We start from the raw sequence: 17334 nt of genomic DNA on the forward strand, positions 1-17334 counted from the left end.
ATGAAGTTAATATCATGGAATATCAGAGGGCTCAACAGCCCCAGGAAAGGAAGATTATTAAAAAATATGCTGATGCAAGAAAAACCAAGCATTCTTTTCTTACAGGAAACGAAATGTGGTTCAGATCTTTTGGAAAAAATAGCAGTGAAAGCATGGCCAGGGGGACATGTAATAGCAGTTGATGCTCAGGGCGCTTCGGGTGGACTTGCAATCCTCTGGGATGCGCGAGTCATACAGATACATAATATTCAAGCTAACAGAAATTTTATTCAGGCAAACTTTCATCTCTTAGGCTCTAATACACATGGGTTAATAACAAATGTCTATTTTCCTCAGGATACAGCTCAAAAAGCACAGATCCTGAATACACTTTCAGATCTCAGCACAAACAGACCCCATCCACTATGGATTGCGGGAGGTGATTACAATATGACAACGAGTATGGAAGAAAAACGTGGAGGCAGAACCACGGCAAATAATGAAGGAAATTTACTAAAGACCTTTATTCAAAATAACTGGCTGATGGATATCCAAACAGGTAATGGAATCTTCACATGGAGCAATAAACGAGAGGGAGAGCAGCAGATTGCATCGCGCCTTGACCGGTTCCTTATCTCAGACAACGCAGTTCATCTTGGGGGGGAATTCACAGCCTCCATACTTCCTGTCTCAGGTTCAGATCATTGGCCCATCGAACTGCAATGGAACAGGCCAGGTAATATTAGTAAACGCCCCTTTCGTTTTGAAGAATTCTGGTTCACTCACCCGGACTTTGAAAGGTTAGTAAGATCCACTTGGCTCCACTTCAATCCATCTGAAGGCACCAGGATGGCGAGATTTCAACAAAAGCTTAAACACCTTAAAAGTGTGATAAAAAGATGGAATCACAATACATTTGGTAACATCTTCACGGAACAAGCTTCCCTTAATACAGAAATGAAAAAAATCCAGCAAATCATCATCTCTGAAGGGCGCACAGAGGAATTAACCAAGCAGGAGCAAGTCTTAGAATCCAAAATCATAGAAAGAGCTAAACAGGAGGAAATACTATGGAGACAGAAATCAAGGATCAGATGGCTAAAAAATGGAGAAAAGAATACTAAATTCTTTCACAAAACGACGGTCCAGCGCAGAATGATCAATCACATCTCTCATATCAAAAATGAACAGGGGAATAAAGTGGAAACGCATGAAGGTATTGAAGCGGAATTCCTGAAATACTTTGAGAAGGCGCATCAGGAACCCGATATCAATAGAATGCCCGCCATCAATAAGGTGATCAAGAACATACCAAGGATAATTACAGAGGAACACAACAGTCTTCTCCTCAAACCCATTAACTTAGAAGAAGTTGAAGAAGCAATGCGGAACCTGAAGGAAGGCAAAGCGCCAGGACCGGATGGCTTTACTTCCAATTTTTTTCACAAGTTCTGGGATTTGATAAAAGAGGAAGTATGGCAGGTGGTAGAGGAATCTAGAGCACTCAGATGGATGTATCCTGGATTAAATGCTACCTTCATAGCCTTAATCCCAAAAGGAGAAGATTCCAACACTCCAGACAAATATAGACCGATTGCGCTGTGTAATATCATATACAAAGTAATCTCCAAAGTTATAGCGACAAGATTAAAACCGCTGCTCCCTCTGATCATATCGCCCGAGCAATCGGGTTATGTTGAAGGTCGCCAAATAACAGATGGGATCATTCTAACGCATGAGATAATTCACTCCTTAAAGCAATCCAAGAAATCAGGTATGTTGCTCAAACTAGACTTATCCAAAGCATTTGATAGTCTTAGCTGGGCTTATATTCAAAAAATCCTTCTTGCTTTTGGGTTTGCTCATTCATGGGTAAGGTGGATCTTCAATCTTCTATCTTCAGTCTTCTACTCTGTCTTAATAAATGGCATTCCTTCAGCTACGTACCGGCCTTCCAGAGGCATAAGACAAGGTGACCCCTTATCTCCCTTCATTTTTGTCATCATGGCAGAGGGTTTAGGTAGATTCATCACTTCAGCCAGACTTACCCAGCAATTACGAGGCCTTTCCTTCAATAACTCTCCCGTCTATACCCATCAGCAATTTGTAGATGACAATATGCTTTATGGCTACTCTTCAGTGCAAGAAGCTCGTATCCTCAAATCTATCCTGACAACCTTTTCTGATGCCTCAGGAGCTCTCATAAATCGAATTAAATCCCAAATCTTCTTCTTTAACACCCCTGCTGCCACTCAGCGATCCATTGAAAGAATCTTGGGCTTCACCACTGCCTCTCTGCCATCCAAATATCTAGGTGCCCCTCTAATGGACTCTGCCCTTAAGCACTCTTCCTGGAAGCAACTCCTGGAAAAACTTGAGGAGAGGCTCACTCTTTGGACCAATAGAGCTCTGAATATGGCCAGTAGAATCGTTCTTATTAAAGCGGTCCTTCAATCCATGCCCCTTTATCTCTTCTCCATCCTTGCCGCCCCCAAATGGGTACTCAAAGAAATCAAGACTCTGCAGCGCAATTTTCTATGGGGAAGTTCGGGGCAAAACAGAAAATGGGCTTTAGTGAAGTGGGACAAAGTCTGTCTTCCCAAAATAGCAGGAGGTATTGGGTTAAGGGACCCTGAGCACAGCAACAGAGCAATGGGAGCAAAGATCTGGTGGAGATGGCTTGCTCATCCCAACACTCCATGGGCCACTCTCTGGACAGCCAAGTACACAAGCAACTATCCTATGGAAGAAAGAATAAGAATGACTGAGATAAGCACGGGTTCGGTATTTTGGAACTCAGCAATACAACAAAGGAGCCTTATACAAGAACACAGTTTTTGGGAAATCAAAAGTGGAACCACAGCGAGATTCTGGGAGGATTCATGGCAACAATTACCTAGGCTAAGGGATATTTTACAAGATCATCAAATTCCAGAACGAGAAATGATACCACAGGACACAGTCAGAATGTTCTGGAAAATAGATACCAATCAAGAGCATAGGCAATGGCAAGATGCAGCTCATTTTTTAACCAACTGCCCTGAGCAAACGAAACATTACCTCAATGCAGAACTTCAAAAGAGACAAGTCACAACCTCAGAGGGTATGGACATCCTCAGGTGGGGATATGAAGAGAAAGGAATCTTCACTGCAAAGGAAGCATACAAAATCATTATCCAAGATCGGCTCAACAAAGATAAAATCTGGGAAGTCATCTGGCGCTCAGCTAACTGGCCGAAAGTTTCTACATTCTTATGGCTTCTCTGTCACAACCGAATCCTGACCTGGGATAATCTCAGGAAAAGAGGCTTCTCAGGACCGTCAATATGCCTAATGTGCATGAAGGAGGAGGAAACTGCTATACATTTGATGCAGACTTGCCAAATCGGAAGAAAACTCTGGGAGAAGGCAGCATTTCGATGCCAAAAAGAAGGCAGAGTTCAGGGAGACATTAAAGCGACTATGTGCAAATGGGAACAACCGCCTTATCAAAGCAACTTACTCAATGCTCTCTGGCATCTAATACCAGGACTTTTAATGTGGAATATATGGAAAGAGCGCAATAGTAGAATTTTCAAAAATAAATCTTTGCCTCTAGAGCAAATATGGACTAAAATTCAGCAAAACCTAGTGGAAACTCTTTCAATCAGAGAATGGCATGCAGAAGACTTCCCTACTACACCTCAGGAAAAAACAATATGGGATAACTGGGGGATTCAGATAAATCAAATAGTAGCAGGGATAAAGAATAGTGCAATGCAGGGTTCAGAGCCAAATACTTGGGTCCCGCCTCCCATAAACATGTTCCAGCTCAACTTTGATGGCGCTTCTAAGGGAAATCCAGGCAAGGCCGGATATGGAGGAGTCATCAGGGATCACATGGGCATTCCTCAATGTATTTATCTGGGATCAATAGGTTGGGACACAAATAACTCAGCGGAATTGGAGGGTCTATGGAGAGGTCTGAAATTAGCTCAAAAAAATGGTTTCTTTCCTCTCATTGTCGAAGGGGATTCACAAATCATAATCAGAATGCTCATTAAAATGCTGCACGGTTCTCCTGCTCACAAAGTAAGCAAAAGTTGGCGAATGGCTCAAAGGTTAGAGCTAATCTACACTTGGACGGTTCAGCATCAAGCAATCTCCTGCAAACACATCAGGAGGGAAGGCAACAAGCTTGCCGACCTTCTTGCCAATCTTGGAGTGGAAGCCAAAAACAGTCATTTTGAAGGTCCTATATCTAACCTTGATGCAGAGGATCAGAGAGTCAAAATTCAGGAGATTGTCCTCAGTGACATAGCTCAGTTCAAAAGAACCCACCCGGATGCGGGTGCTCTTTCCAGATAACAATGCAATACATCACCGAAACAACAGCTGGCTTATTTGCTGGCAGTCGGGCGTGCTGCAAGGTACAGGGGGTTGATAGCATTTATACGCTCAAGGCATTCACATTTACTATGGAGCTGTCTCGAAACCAGTTATACTTCACCTCACGCATGGTAACAATGAAGGCGCATGGGCTCTGGGTACTGTTATCAAGTCATGGCATTAATGCCCCTTGGCTCTTTAATACAATGCCGCTCCCGTCTTGCCGCAGTATGCTGTATGTCTGGTGCGGAAGGCTCCAGGAGTTTCATAGAATTCCCTCCCTGTTACGCCACTGGAGTTCTTTCTGCCTGCACAAGCTCTCTGTGCCCGCAATCATAATGCGCAGGCGCGGCATTCCTCGGCGAGGCAGCAACTATGGCAATAGAGGAGGTCGACCATATCCGGCTCCCTCGTCTGTTAATCCGATTTCTGCAATTCCGCCTTCTCCTCTGTCGCTGGAAGCCGAGGGGGCTCGTCCAAACAGCTCGCTTCAGACTTCTAGTTTTTCATTCCAGAGTGAGGTAAATAGGCCTATCATTACTATCAATTTTACTGTTTCGGTGGTAGAAGAGGAAAGGAATTCCTCCAGTTCGGCTCCCTCTAACAACGACCCCTCTCAAGATGACAGCATCCTGCTTGGGGATCTGTCAGGGCATGTGTATCGCGCGGGTCGTCAGCATGAAGAACCTCCGGCTTCTGAACAAATTCAGCCACCGCATTTCGCCAAGGAGAATGCCTTGGTTCAGGATCAGAACCCAAATTCGACTCCAGTGTGGATAGAGGGACCTTCTGGTGGTCCTTCTCATGGATACACTCGAATCCTGCACCTGGTAACTCATCCCAACGGCGAGCCAGTGCTAGACGAAGAAGGTGGTGTAACCTGGTTAGCATCGCCCAGTCCAGAAAGGGAGAAAGCGCCTTCATCCCCAAATCATGCTGGTTCAGATCAGTAATCTCTGGCTGTGTGGCCATCCTGCTCTCATGTTTTGTATTTTTGTTTTCAAAGTCTGGGATAGGAAGTTAAATGCTAAATACTGGCATACCCTGTCATCTGTTTTTGTCCACTTCAGAGACTTTTTGGTTTTAGTTGTCAATATAGGTCCAGAATTCCACAGGTATGCTATATCTAGTATGCAGGACCTCAATGTAATCGTGACTGATGTGCTATATGGTAAAAACCATGATTTTCCAGCTGAGGACTGGCTGAGGCCTCCTCTCGAAATGTAACCTCTCTGTACATATTTTTATTTTCTTAATAGATTTAGCCTTTATCGAGAAAAAAAAAAACATATGGTAAACCTTCATACCATGATCTTGCCAATCCTTATAAGGTTGCCATAAACATCTTCATCAAGCAATCTTCATGCAATTCAATACCAAGTCTATGTATATGCATATGAAACTTAACCAAATGAAATGCACCATCATCTCGTTCTTGATCTTTGAATCTTGGCATGTATGTTTGCCAATATATACAAGGAATAGGATTTGGAAAGCCAAGAATATGAGCATGATTCATAGGAGCATACCTTGATATTTGTAAGCATCCATGGAATCCATTTTAAAAACAGTGGAGTCACCGGAAACTCTTTATGCTATGGATTCTTCGAACAATGGAGTTGCCATGAAAGTTTCAAGCTCTATATTCTTCTGAAATTGGAGTCATCAGGTGAATGATAAACATCTTGGCTATATCTTATCCTTTTTCACCATCAATGATTAGATCTGTATCTTTGTCATTCTTTCCTAGGGAAGATTCAACCTTTGTTCCCAAGCAATGACGCCAAGATGTTATCACTCAAGAGATTTTCTTCGTTGTGAAAGAAAACTACTAAGGTAACCTTTTCAATTGAACTTTTAGATTAGAGGCTAGCCCTTCCAACCCATAGAGGGCTCTCTCTTACAGCTCAATCACCTAGTGTCACCTCAGCAACTGACTATGTACTTCATGCAATGGCTAGATCTTTAGTTAACTGGTGTTGAAAAAGTGTTGGTTGGGAATGAGAGAGACATTCCATTGGGAAATGGAATCAAATAAATCTGAAAATCAATCTATAAGGTGTTAATATGCTGGTGATAGTCACTTAACATACAGGAGCAAGGTATTTGATGGTTTCTTAAATAAAGATATCGTTGAGTATGGTGGTAGAAAAGAGAAAACAACCCATCAAAACAGAGCATCTAACAAGGATGAATTATGTTTAAACTTTAGAGATAATGGTGATACTTGAATGTCAATTAAGAAAGAGCATTGAACATGAATTCTATCTTATATATCTTCATTCAAATACACAAAAGAAAAACATTTGATGAGAATAGAGAAATAAAAACAAGTACTTAGAACACTGACTGGAAAACATCAACACAAGAATTCTTGGTTCAACTGCTAAATTATTCTAATCATGGCCACTTAGATTAAAAAAGAAAAGTTTAAGTTACATACAAAATAGTTTCCACTTCTCAAAATCCTAACCCTGATCTATTATAGTTCCTCTAATTTATACAAAAATTACACAAGTTTTGAGATCCACAATTTCTGGAAATTTTTTAATACAAAATACTAAAAATATATACATATCCTACCAAGATCCAAAAGAAATGGATCTAAAAACCTCCTCACCCATCTTTAGTTTGTTTTCAAGTCGAATTTATGAGGTGGCTCTCCAACTGAAAGTTGATTCAGCGTTTTTCTAAAAGTAAAAAATAAAAATCGCAAATTTTTGAAAAATAGGCTCCAAATATTCCTTCGTATCGCCTAAAATGTGATAGATGTGTAAAAGCTGAAAGACGTCTTTGCAAACTGGTCCATTCCCGTAGAAGACCTATTTTGGTTTTCAAGAATTCATTTCCAACTATTCTGAAACTCTGCTTGAACATGGTGGCTAAAAGAGAGAAAAACAAAGTGTTGTTGTAGGCGTCAAAAAATTATTTCGTAGTGCACCTATAAGCACTGAAAAATGATTTCGTAGCACCTATATAAAACGAAAATTACAATTCCTTTAGTCATGAAACTTGGTTTCATTTTTATTTAACATTTGAAATAACCATTGAAGAACACAAAACCTCAAGGTATCTCTCTTATCCAAAAAATTTAATATGCCTTATAGCTCAAATTACTTCAAAAATGCGTAACATGACTTTCTCTTCAATTTTCAAGGTCACGGAACCAAATAAAGATAGAGTCAACTCCTATAAACAATTTTGAATTTTCTGTAAATGTAAGCAAGGTGCTAACAATGACGATAGTGGCTTATCATGACAAAGGGTGGCACAACCGGTTTATAGTCTACCTTTTAGCTCATCGAATGCCTGTGTATGTTGGGCTAATATGCAATGTATCTATAATCTTCTATACCCCCTCCAACTTTTGTGGCACTTTCACAGACATCCCCTTTATTTAGAGCTTTAGTTGGCTAGGAGAATTGGGTCACCAACCCAATTTAGGACACGCAGTAGCAATGACCCTACTCTCAAGCTTAGTTATGGGAGTGTTAGTTAGAAGATAGAAAGCTTCAAGCTCCAAGTTCAATTAAGTGGTTTTTTCAGTGTTTTCTACCTTTTTAATTGCAAGTTCCCTTATTCCTATCTTCTGCATGTTGTTTTATTTTAGCGATTTTGGGGTTTTATTTCCTTCTCTAGGCCTTTTTATAGTGATTGGGCCATTTTTCCGATCTGTTACAGAACCCACTCTCCTCAGCATGGTCATTTGTTCAACACTCAATCCTTCCTGTCTATTGGTGATTGTTTTTGGTTTTCTCAAATTTCTTGGAGATTCCTCTCTAGTTTCTTTTCCCCATATTGGGTCAATCTATTAAATAGGACCTCCCCTATCTCCATTGGGTGCTCTTCCCTAGGTGCCAACTTTTATTTTTCTCACTATGTTTCTGCTTCTAGTATCTTCTTCTCCCACTCTCCCATTTCCATGGCTCGACGACAGATTTCTACAAGATCTAGAGGTGGCAGAAAAGGAAAAGTTGTTCCTCTTGTCGACCTTGATTCTCAACTTCCCTCATCTACTCATCTTCATGAACAACTTGTAGTACGTCATTCCATGGCCGAATTTATGGAAATTATCCCTGAGGAGGTTTGCAGAACTATCTCTAAGGTAGATGATGAAGTTCGTCAAACTCGTAGATATATCAAGAATCATCAAGTCAATAGAGACACCAGGAATTGGATCTATGAGATCGGCAATTCCACTCAGGCTTGTCAATCTTCTTATATGCAAACAATCAACCTGTATTGGCACTTCAAAACTCTCATGTGAAGTGTCTTCACAAATCGTGTGGACACTCAACAAGAAACAGATAAAATGGACAAGTTGGGTAAAAGGGCTTATGTGTTGGCCAAGAAATTAGCAAACCTTACCTTCACCTCCTTTGATGATGACAATGAAACTCTTCCACCAATTTAGATGGAATCTCCTACAAATCACGGCACTATTATATCTATGGTTGTAAATTTTTGACATACAATTTTCTTTAATTTTACTTATAATTTAAATGACAAACTTATAACATATACGATATGCAATGTTAAGATTTTGAACATATACTATTGATGTGGTTTCCGGTGGTTTCCCAAGCATTAGACTAATATCTCATGAAGATTTGCTAAATATATCTTTTTAAAAATAATATAAAATACTTAAATTAATATATATAAAAACTCATTTTTACATATAATATATATAAATAATATTTTTAATAAACTAAAAAATACATCTTTAACCGTTATATTATAATAATTTATTAAAAAAAAATTATTAAATAAATTGATGTCAGATATGCATATTGAAGACAGCTAAATTAGTAATTATCATGTTATAAATTAATATATATTATATGAGAAATTCAAAATTCAAATATCCGACCTATGAAGCTTAAAAAACTCAAAAATAAAGTAAGCGAAATATAATCTGTACATACCATTATAACCTTTTAAAATGCAGGGAGAAGCTTTGTCCAATGTAATATTTAGAATCTTTGCACGAGCCGCAAGCAGACCATAGTTCAAATAGCTGTAATTTTATACCAGAGTAAGTATCTTATGAACCGTATTATTATAATATATAAACAATTTTTAGAATAATTTTAAAATGTAATCTTATTTCGGATCTTATTAAAGAGGTTTTCAAAGAGGATAAAAAATATGAACTTACTTTTTTTTTTGTTCTTTCCTATTTAAGTATGGGGGTTTACGCAGTGCATTATATTAGATATCATTTTGGGATTCAACTGCGTTAAGTAAGTCATTCATTTTGGGATTCAACTGCGTTTTAGTGTGTTTGTTAGGATTGTTTAAAAAAAACAACAGCACCCTCACTTATTCTTTAAAACAGGATAAACAATTATATATAGGTATATTTTAAATATAATATATTTTAATTTACACTTTTTTTTATTTATTAAAAAAAAAAATTCAACATACTTTATATTATGAACTTTATTTTTATTTTTTTCGATATTTTAGTATATAAAATGTTATGAATTAGAAACTCCATCATTAATAAATCATTTATATCTTTGAAATACTACTAATCAAATTTAGGTTAAATACTTTGAAATTTATAGCTCAAGCCACTTTATAGTTTATATTGTATGTGGCGTTTTTATTTTTATTTTTTTAATATTACAAGGATTAAATGATTATTATTTGAAGCAAAATTTTCATTTTCGTTTTTATGGTATACATTTAATATCAAATCCTCGAAGTTGAGAGGTAAGGGGTAAATCATGTTATTAATTAAAATTGGTCACTTTATATAAAGTTAATTGGTTGCTTATTTGCATAGTTTTTTATTATCTAATTACTATTTAATTATTAATGTACCTTTGAAATAACAAAGTTTTTTTTTTCATTAACAAACTTTGGTTTTATTTTAGATAATAGAATTTTTTCGCTCAATCATAAACATAATGATGATTACACTTAATCATGGAAAAGGAACAATGAATCCTAACTTGGGGCTCTCTCCCTATCTCTCTCTCTCACAGATGTTTTTGTGTATATGTATGCATTCATGATTTTCAAGCTATGAGAAGGATGAATATGATCATGCTACTTTTATAGCTCCCATTCAACCCCTACCAAGAAATTCCTCTCAAAGTCATCTTTCTCCCATACAAGTAAGATATGAAGATGAGAGATAGAGTCCCTTGATTTTTAGTAAGTTTATACTGCCATAATCATGACTTACGAAAGTCTCTCTTTCTCTGGTTCACCACCTTCCCTTCCTTGAGTCCCCTTGGTCAGTTAAAGGGTTGAATTACAGTGTCCTATATGAGAAGGTCTAAAGTGTGTAACATGGAAAAACATGAGCAAATGGAATAATTGAATGACCAAATTCAATCCATGAGAATTCTCAATGTCCGCCCCTAAACAAATCCCTTCAAATTTCCATGTAGAGAGGGATCAGAAAAAAATGGAGGTTAAACTTCCTATTAGGATGAATTCTCTTACACTTCTTAGGACTTGTACTCAACCCCCCTACTCTCATAATTGTTTGTGGACTTTCTCACCAACCACCACGTACACTCAATGATTTGTGGTTAGGATTTTTAATAAGGCACATGGTGAAAAGATGAGAATTAGGGGACGTAGATAACTTATGAAACTTAGGATTATTTTTCCTCCACTTTTCTCTTCCCCTTTAGTTTATTCATAGTCCCTCTCATGCTCTCAAAGCTAAACTTAAGGCTTGAACATTTATATTAATTTTGAAACTAATATTTGCATGCTAGAGAATACCATGGGAAACCTACCTCAAGGAATATAGAAAGCATATTAATCAAAGATACATATCTAGGAATTCACTTGTTAAAAATTGGCTTTGAGCTCCACATTAAGAATTCATACAACATATTTACATAATTTACACATGGGCCATCTTATATAACTTGACTCCTGCCATTATATCCAATTATTTGATACTCAATCAAAAACATTCAAATGAGTCAAAACTAGGATAATACACTCGCAATATTGACATACTAGCCTACACTAGAATGACCCTTGAATTACTCCTATCCACTTGCTTACATCTCTCCTTCCTTGCAACTTGCTATTGCTCCCATCTCATCGATAGAAATTACAAGGGGGGAGAGGAATGTAGCATTAGAGATTCGTATTTCGGTACTCACATAGACTTACCCACTAAAAGGTACTTTGTGTGGTCCAGTCATGTGTTGTATTCATATGTGACTTGCCAAATGATATCACAATACCTCTCAACTATGGTTGTAATGTGATGGATTGGATTCATAGAGTATCTCACCCTAACCTACACATGGGACCTCATAATTGGGATCTCTAGAAATTGGGTAGGTTACCTAGGTCCATGTTCTCCTTTCATATCCAATCCATGGTTGTCACCAATTTAATTCATTGTGATCCTTTAGGGCGCCCATTTGGGACATTCCTTAAACTCATGGTCCATTTAAGAGTGAACTCTTCAACTTGGGCACATGGTCACTTAAGGTGCATTCATTTGGGTTCATAGCTCCCAAACCCATTTGGGATTTATTAGTTGTATAATGGATATCTTAGGACACCATGATTATAAATCTGCGAGTCACATAATAGAAGGTCATTTTCGTCTCAAAACTATAGTACATGTTAGCCCTCTTGTCAACAACGGTACATAATTTTTTCTAGCGCAACATTCACTGGCATTGTAAGCCTAAGGTTACAGAACTGTGTGAGGCCTTGTGTTATGCAACCATATCACAAAAACAGAAGAAAAGATAGATCAATGACTTGATAATAAGACTCTTCGAGGGGGCAACCTCCTTTTACATCACATGAATGAACAATTTTGGATGATTTAAATAACAATACCTACTTGGTCTATATGGGAGTCTAAAGGGTCAAAATATAATTATGGCCTACATGACAATAATAATGTAAGGGTACACAATAATAATAGTGGGCTTCTATGGGCCACATCAATAACAATAGTGGGTCTCTATGGAGCACAATAATAACAAGATGGGGGCTACAATAGTATTACAGGGACCTAACATGCCCCTCTCCTTCAGAAAAGTGTTGTCCTCAATGCTTGAGTAATTCTGGATGATTTTGTATAAAATACTCATCCTCTCATGTAGAATCTTCAGCGGGTGAGTTCTTCCACTTAATGAAATACTCTAAAATTGATAGATTTCGTAGTTTTCAGATTCTTGTTTTCATTATTGCTTCAGGCTTCAATATAATTTTTCCTTCCTTATCAAGTTGTGGCAATATAGTTTGAACTGGAAGCTTGTCACCTATAACCTTCTTCAAACATGAAACATGGAAAACTGGGTGTATTCGTGAAGATGCAGGTAGCTCAAATTTGTATGCCATAGTACCAGTATTTTGCAATACCTTATAAGCGCCATAATATTTGGGTGATAATTTATTATCCTTCTTAGCTTTCTTGAGTGACATTTGTTTATATGGTTGTAGCCATAAAAATATCCAATTGGCCATGTCAAAACTTTTTTCGTTGTGATGTTAATCTTCTTGTTGCTTCATTCAATTCTGCACTAGAGTCAGATTATCCTTTAAAATTTGGAGAACTTATTGTTGATGCTCAATATGATCTTCCAGTGCTTGAACCTTAGAATTATCCCTTAGATATGATGTTATTGATGGTGGATGATATCCATAAAGCACCATAAATGGGGTCATTTCTGTTGCGGTATGGAAGGAAGTGTTATACCACCATTCTACCAGAGATAACCACTTGACCTAATGTGTTTGTTTATTGAGTACAAAGAAATGAATATTTCCTTCCAAACATTTGTTCACTATCTCAATTTTCCCATCAGATTGAGGATGAAAAGACGAGCTATGAGCCAATTGAGTACCAAAACAAGAAAATAATTTTTTCCAAAAATTTCTAGTGAAAATGGGATCTCTATCACTTACAATAATCTTTGGGCTTCCATGTAACTTTTGAACTATTTCCACAAATGCAGTAGCAATTGTATTGGATTTGAAAGGATAAGATAGTGCACAAAAGTGTGCATACTTGGTAAGTCTATCAAATACTACCATGATGACACTCTTTCCTTCAAACTTGGGTAGACAAGTGATAAAATCCATTGAGACCTCCTCCCAATGCTGACTTGGAATGGTTAATGGTCGTAAAAGACCATGTTATGCACTAGACCTGCGAGAATAACAAAATGCCAGAAATACGAAACAAGATTTCCATAAGCATAGAAATATCACATGAATTGAGACAAGTTGCAAAGATATTTTATTATTCAAAAGAAGAATGCAATGTTCACTTGCCTCTTCAAGGGGGAAACCTCCAACAAAGCATAGGTCAATTACAATAAAACTCCATTCTTCTTCCCTTGCTATCTAAGACTATTTATAGCTTTATGACATCCAAAACCCTAACTACTAGTGGTCCCTTGCACAACACGGGTTAACTACTTTATTTATTAGCTATGACCCATTTATAATTAATTGTGGTCCATTTTCTATAATGCAGGTCAACCACTTACAATTATTATTAATGCAGATAATCGCTTACAGGCTTTATTCACTCAACTAACTAACTATGCCTCTGACAAGGCCTCTTGGGCTTATTACATGAATAAATGGTTGGGATTGGACCCTAACATACCCTCCCCGATCAAAATAAGCCTTGTCCTCAAGGATGAAGCTGCAAAAATTGTTGAACAATAGTGGATGTTTCCAATGTCACATCTTCTGGAGAGGTGTCTTTCAACTTGATGAGGACTTCTTTGACCATACAGACGCAGAGATATCTTTCACGAGTATCGAGGACTTGTTCGAGTCGAATCCAAAGTGAACATTCCTTATCCAATTCTAGCAGACTTGTTTGAACTCTGCAATTGATCCCCGCAACTTTCTTGAGGATGGATACCTGGAAGACTGGGTGGATTTTTGAAATAGTCAAAGGGCTAGTTTGTAAGCAACTGCTCCATAACGTGAAGTACATGACAAGGCCCATACAATTTTGGTGCTAGTTTATGGCAACCCTTTTCTTTGAGAGAGGTTTGCTTATAAGGTTGGAGTCGCAGGAACACTTGGTCACCTGCTTGAAATGACCTCTTTGAACAGTGTTGGTCATCCTGTTGCTTCATTTGATTCTGAGCTTGATGTACATTATCTTTGAGATGAGCATTCGCGTGGTACGGTTTTGCAAGAGCTAATCAACTGCTTGTACCTTGGGAGATTCATTGATATAAGAAGCTGGTAAGGTGGGAATTTGTCATACACTGCCTCATATGGTGTCATCTTGGTCACTTCATGATATTTAGTATTATACCACCATTTAGCTAAAGCCAACCAATGTACCAGTGAAGCACCGCAAATAGGTCTCCAAACATTTTTTGACTGCTTCCGTTTGACCATTGGTTTGGGGATGTTAGTTGTACTCAGTTGGAGTTGCATTCCCTATAGCTTGAAAAGTTCCTGCCAAAAATTGTTGGTGAAAGTGGGGTCTCGATTGAACAAAATGGAAATCAGCATGCCATGTAGTTTGAATATTTGGTCCATGAAAACATAAGCCACCAATGTTGGGGTAAATGGGTGTGGTAGAGCGCAAAAATGAGAATATTTGGAAAGTTTTTCAACAACCATTATGATCAAAAATTTGTTGCCTAACTTTGGGAGACTTGTAATGGAATCCTTGGAAACATTTGTCCAGACGGAAGCAGGGAGTCGCAAGGTTTGTAAGGTTCTCTCTAGCTTGACCCTTTCCCCTTTATTGTGTTTGCATACTTTTCATTCAGCTGCAAAAGTAGGAATGCCATACTTCATGTCAGTCCAAAAGAAAGAGCAGCGTGCTCATGCATAAGTCTTCTGAAAGCTTGAATGTCCAATAACTGGAGAGGAGTGCAGCTCTTCCAAGATGTGGGGTTTGAGGGTCGAGGTAGAGGATATCACTACCTGATCTTTATAGCGAAGAACCTCATCCTTCCAAGAGTAATCCTATGATGAATTAGGATCTCCGCATAATCTATTAATGAGCTAAAACAGAGAGGGGTGGGAGAACCAGTCATGACGGTTTGCTTCAATCCAATGTGGTATGGGTAGAGAGAGGGATAACAAGGTGCCATCTTCCTCAAATTGGCGTGATAAGGCATTGACCACTACATTGCCATGCCCGTTCTTATAAATTATCTAATAATCATACTCCAACATTTTTGTGAGCCATTTATTTTGTTGTGGCGACGATAAACGTTTCTCTAGGAAATATTTTAGGCCATGATGGTCAGTACGGATTTGGAAACGATACCCCAATAAGTATGGTCGCCAAGTGTCTACTGCATGTAATATGGTCATCATTTCTTTATCGTATGTAGATTGACCCAGATGTTTTCCATTGAGTTGTTGATTGTGAAAGCCAATGGTCTACCTTCTTGCATTAATATTGCACCATGCTCATACCTGAAGCATCACATTCAATAAAAAAAGGTTATGTGAAGTTTGGTAAGGCCAACACTGGAGTGGAGCACATGGCATGTTTGAGAGCCAAGAAGTCTTGCTAAGTTGCGTCAGTCCAAAGAAATGATTTTTTCTTGAGAAGATTAGTAAGGGGTTTGGTAATGTGTCCATAATTGCTGACAAATTTGTGATAGTAGCCCATGAGACCCAAGAATCCCCTCAAACTCTTCAAGGTTTTTGGTTGGGGCCAATATTGCATTGCCTGAATCTTTTTTGGATCAACCCTCACTCCTTCACAACCCACAATGTGTCCCAAATACTCTACTTCTTCCATGCCAAAGGAACACTTAGATAATTTGACAAATAATTTGTGATCTTGGAGCAGTTGCAATACCTGGTCAACATGTTGAAGGTGTGTGTCCCATGTTATGTTGTAGATGAGAATGTCATAAAAAATGACCAAGATGAATTTTCTAAGATATGGTTTCAGAAGGTGGTTCATGAGGCTCTAAAAAGTGGATGGGGCATTACAAAGACCAAATGGCATGACTAGGAATTCATAATGGCCTTCATGAGTTCATAATCTTGTCTTGGGAATGTAAACTTCTTCATCCGTATTTGGTGATAGCCCGAGCAGAGATCCACCTTGGTAAAAAAATTAGTACCATGCAGTTCATCAAGCAGATCATCAACTACTGGAATAGGAAATTTGTCCTTGATAGTGAGCTTGTTAAGGGCCCTAAAGTTGGAACACATGCACCATTCATCATCTTTCTTTAAAACCATGACCACTAGAGATGAATAAGGGTTGGTGTTGGGACAAATAACACTGACTTTGACGAGTTCATTGATGATTTTTTCAAATTCATTATTTTGTGCAAAAGGATATTGATAAGCGAAGACATTTGGCAATTGGATACTCGAGAGAAAATGAATGTTATGATCATGTTCACCCCTAGAGGGTCGAAGCTCATTAGGTTTGTCAAAGACACGCTGGTGGCGATCGAATACCAAATGCATATTAGGACGAATGTTAGGAGGAGTGGATTTAATAGCATGGATGGCATTAAATTGTGCTACTATCTCATGATGGCTCTTTTTTAAAATCTTCTCCATTCGATGTGAGTTGATGATAGTAGGTGCACCTGCCTAGAGTCCCCATAGTATATGAGTGTGGTCGTTGTGCTTAAATCTCATATATAACTCCTAGAAGTCCATTGTGATAGGGCCTAGTGTGCAGAGCCATTTAGCACCCAGGACAATGTCACAACCACCCATTTCAATGGAAAACATGTGGGTTTTGAGGTGATAACCCCCCATTTGAAGCTTAATATTTTCACAGTGTCCTTCACATTTCATGGTCCCCCCATCAGCGATAAGGACTTGGAAATTAGATATTGCCCTGACAAAACAATGAATGACTTCTACTACTCTCTTATGGACAAAGTTATGTGTGTTGCCACTATCAATCAACACCACTATTGGCTGATGTTTAAGAAAACCTCGGACTTTGAGAGTCTGGGAAGAAGAAATGCTAGCCAGGGCACGGAGTGAGATAACTGGCTCATCTAGCGT

General features: G+C 38.3%; 1 protein-coding gene across 1 annotated transcript in view; it reads right to left on the bottom strand.

The window, feature by feature from the left end:
- The window catches only part of LOC149163897 (apyrase 2-like), a 365837-nt gene that overhangs the window by 199557 nt on the left and 148946 nt on the right, over positions 1 to 17334 (bottom strand). The window contains exon 4 of the mRNA XM_089429297.1: positions 9276 to 9367. Within this exon, the coding sequence (XP_089285423.1) occupies positions 9276 to 9367 (92 nt within the window). The remainder of the gene's footprint in view (positions 1 to 9275; positions 9368 to 17334) is intronic.

The sequence above is a fragment of the Pinus tabuliformis genome, chromosome 5_1, assembly GCF_031772625.1.
Source record: "Pinus tabuliformis cultivar Carrire ecotype Pingquan chromosome 5_1, CPIR1, whole genome shotgun sequence".
Taxonomy (NCBI): domain Eukaryota; kingdom Viridiplantae; phylum Streptophyta; class Pinopsida; order Pinales; family Pinaceae; genus Pinus; species Pinus tabuliformis.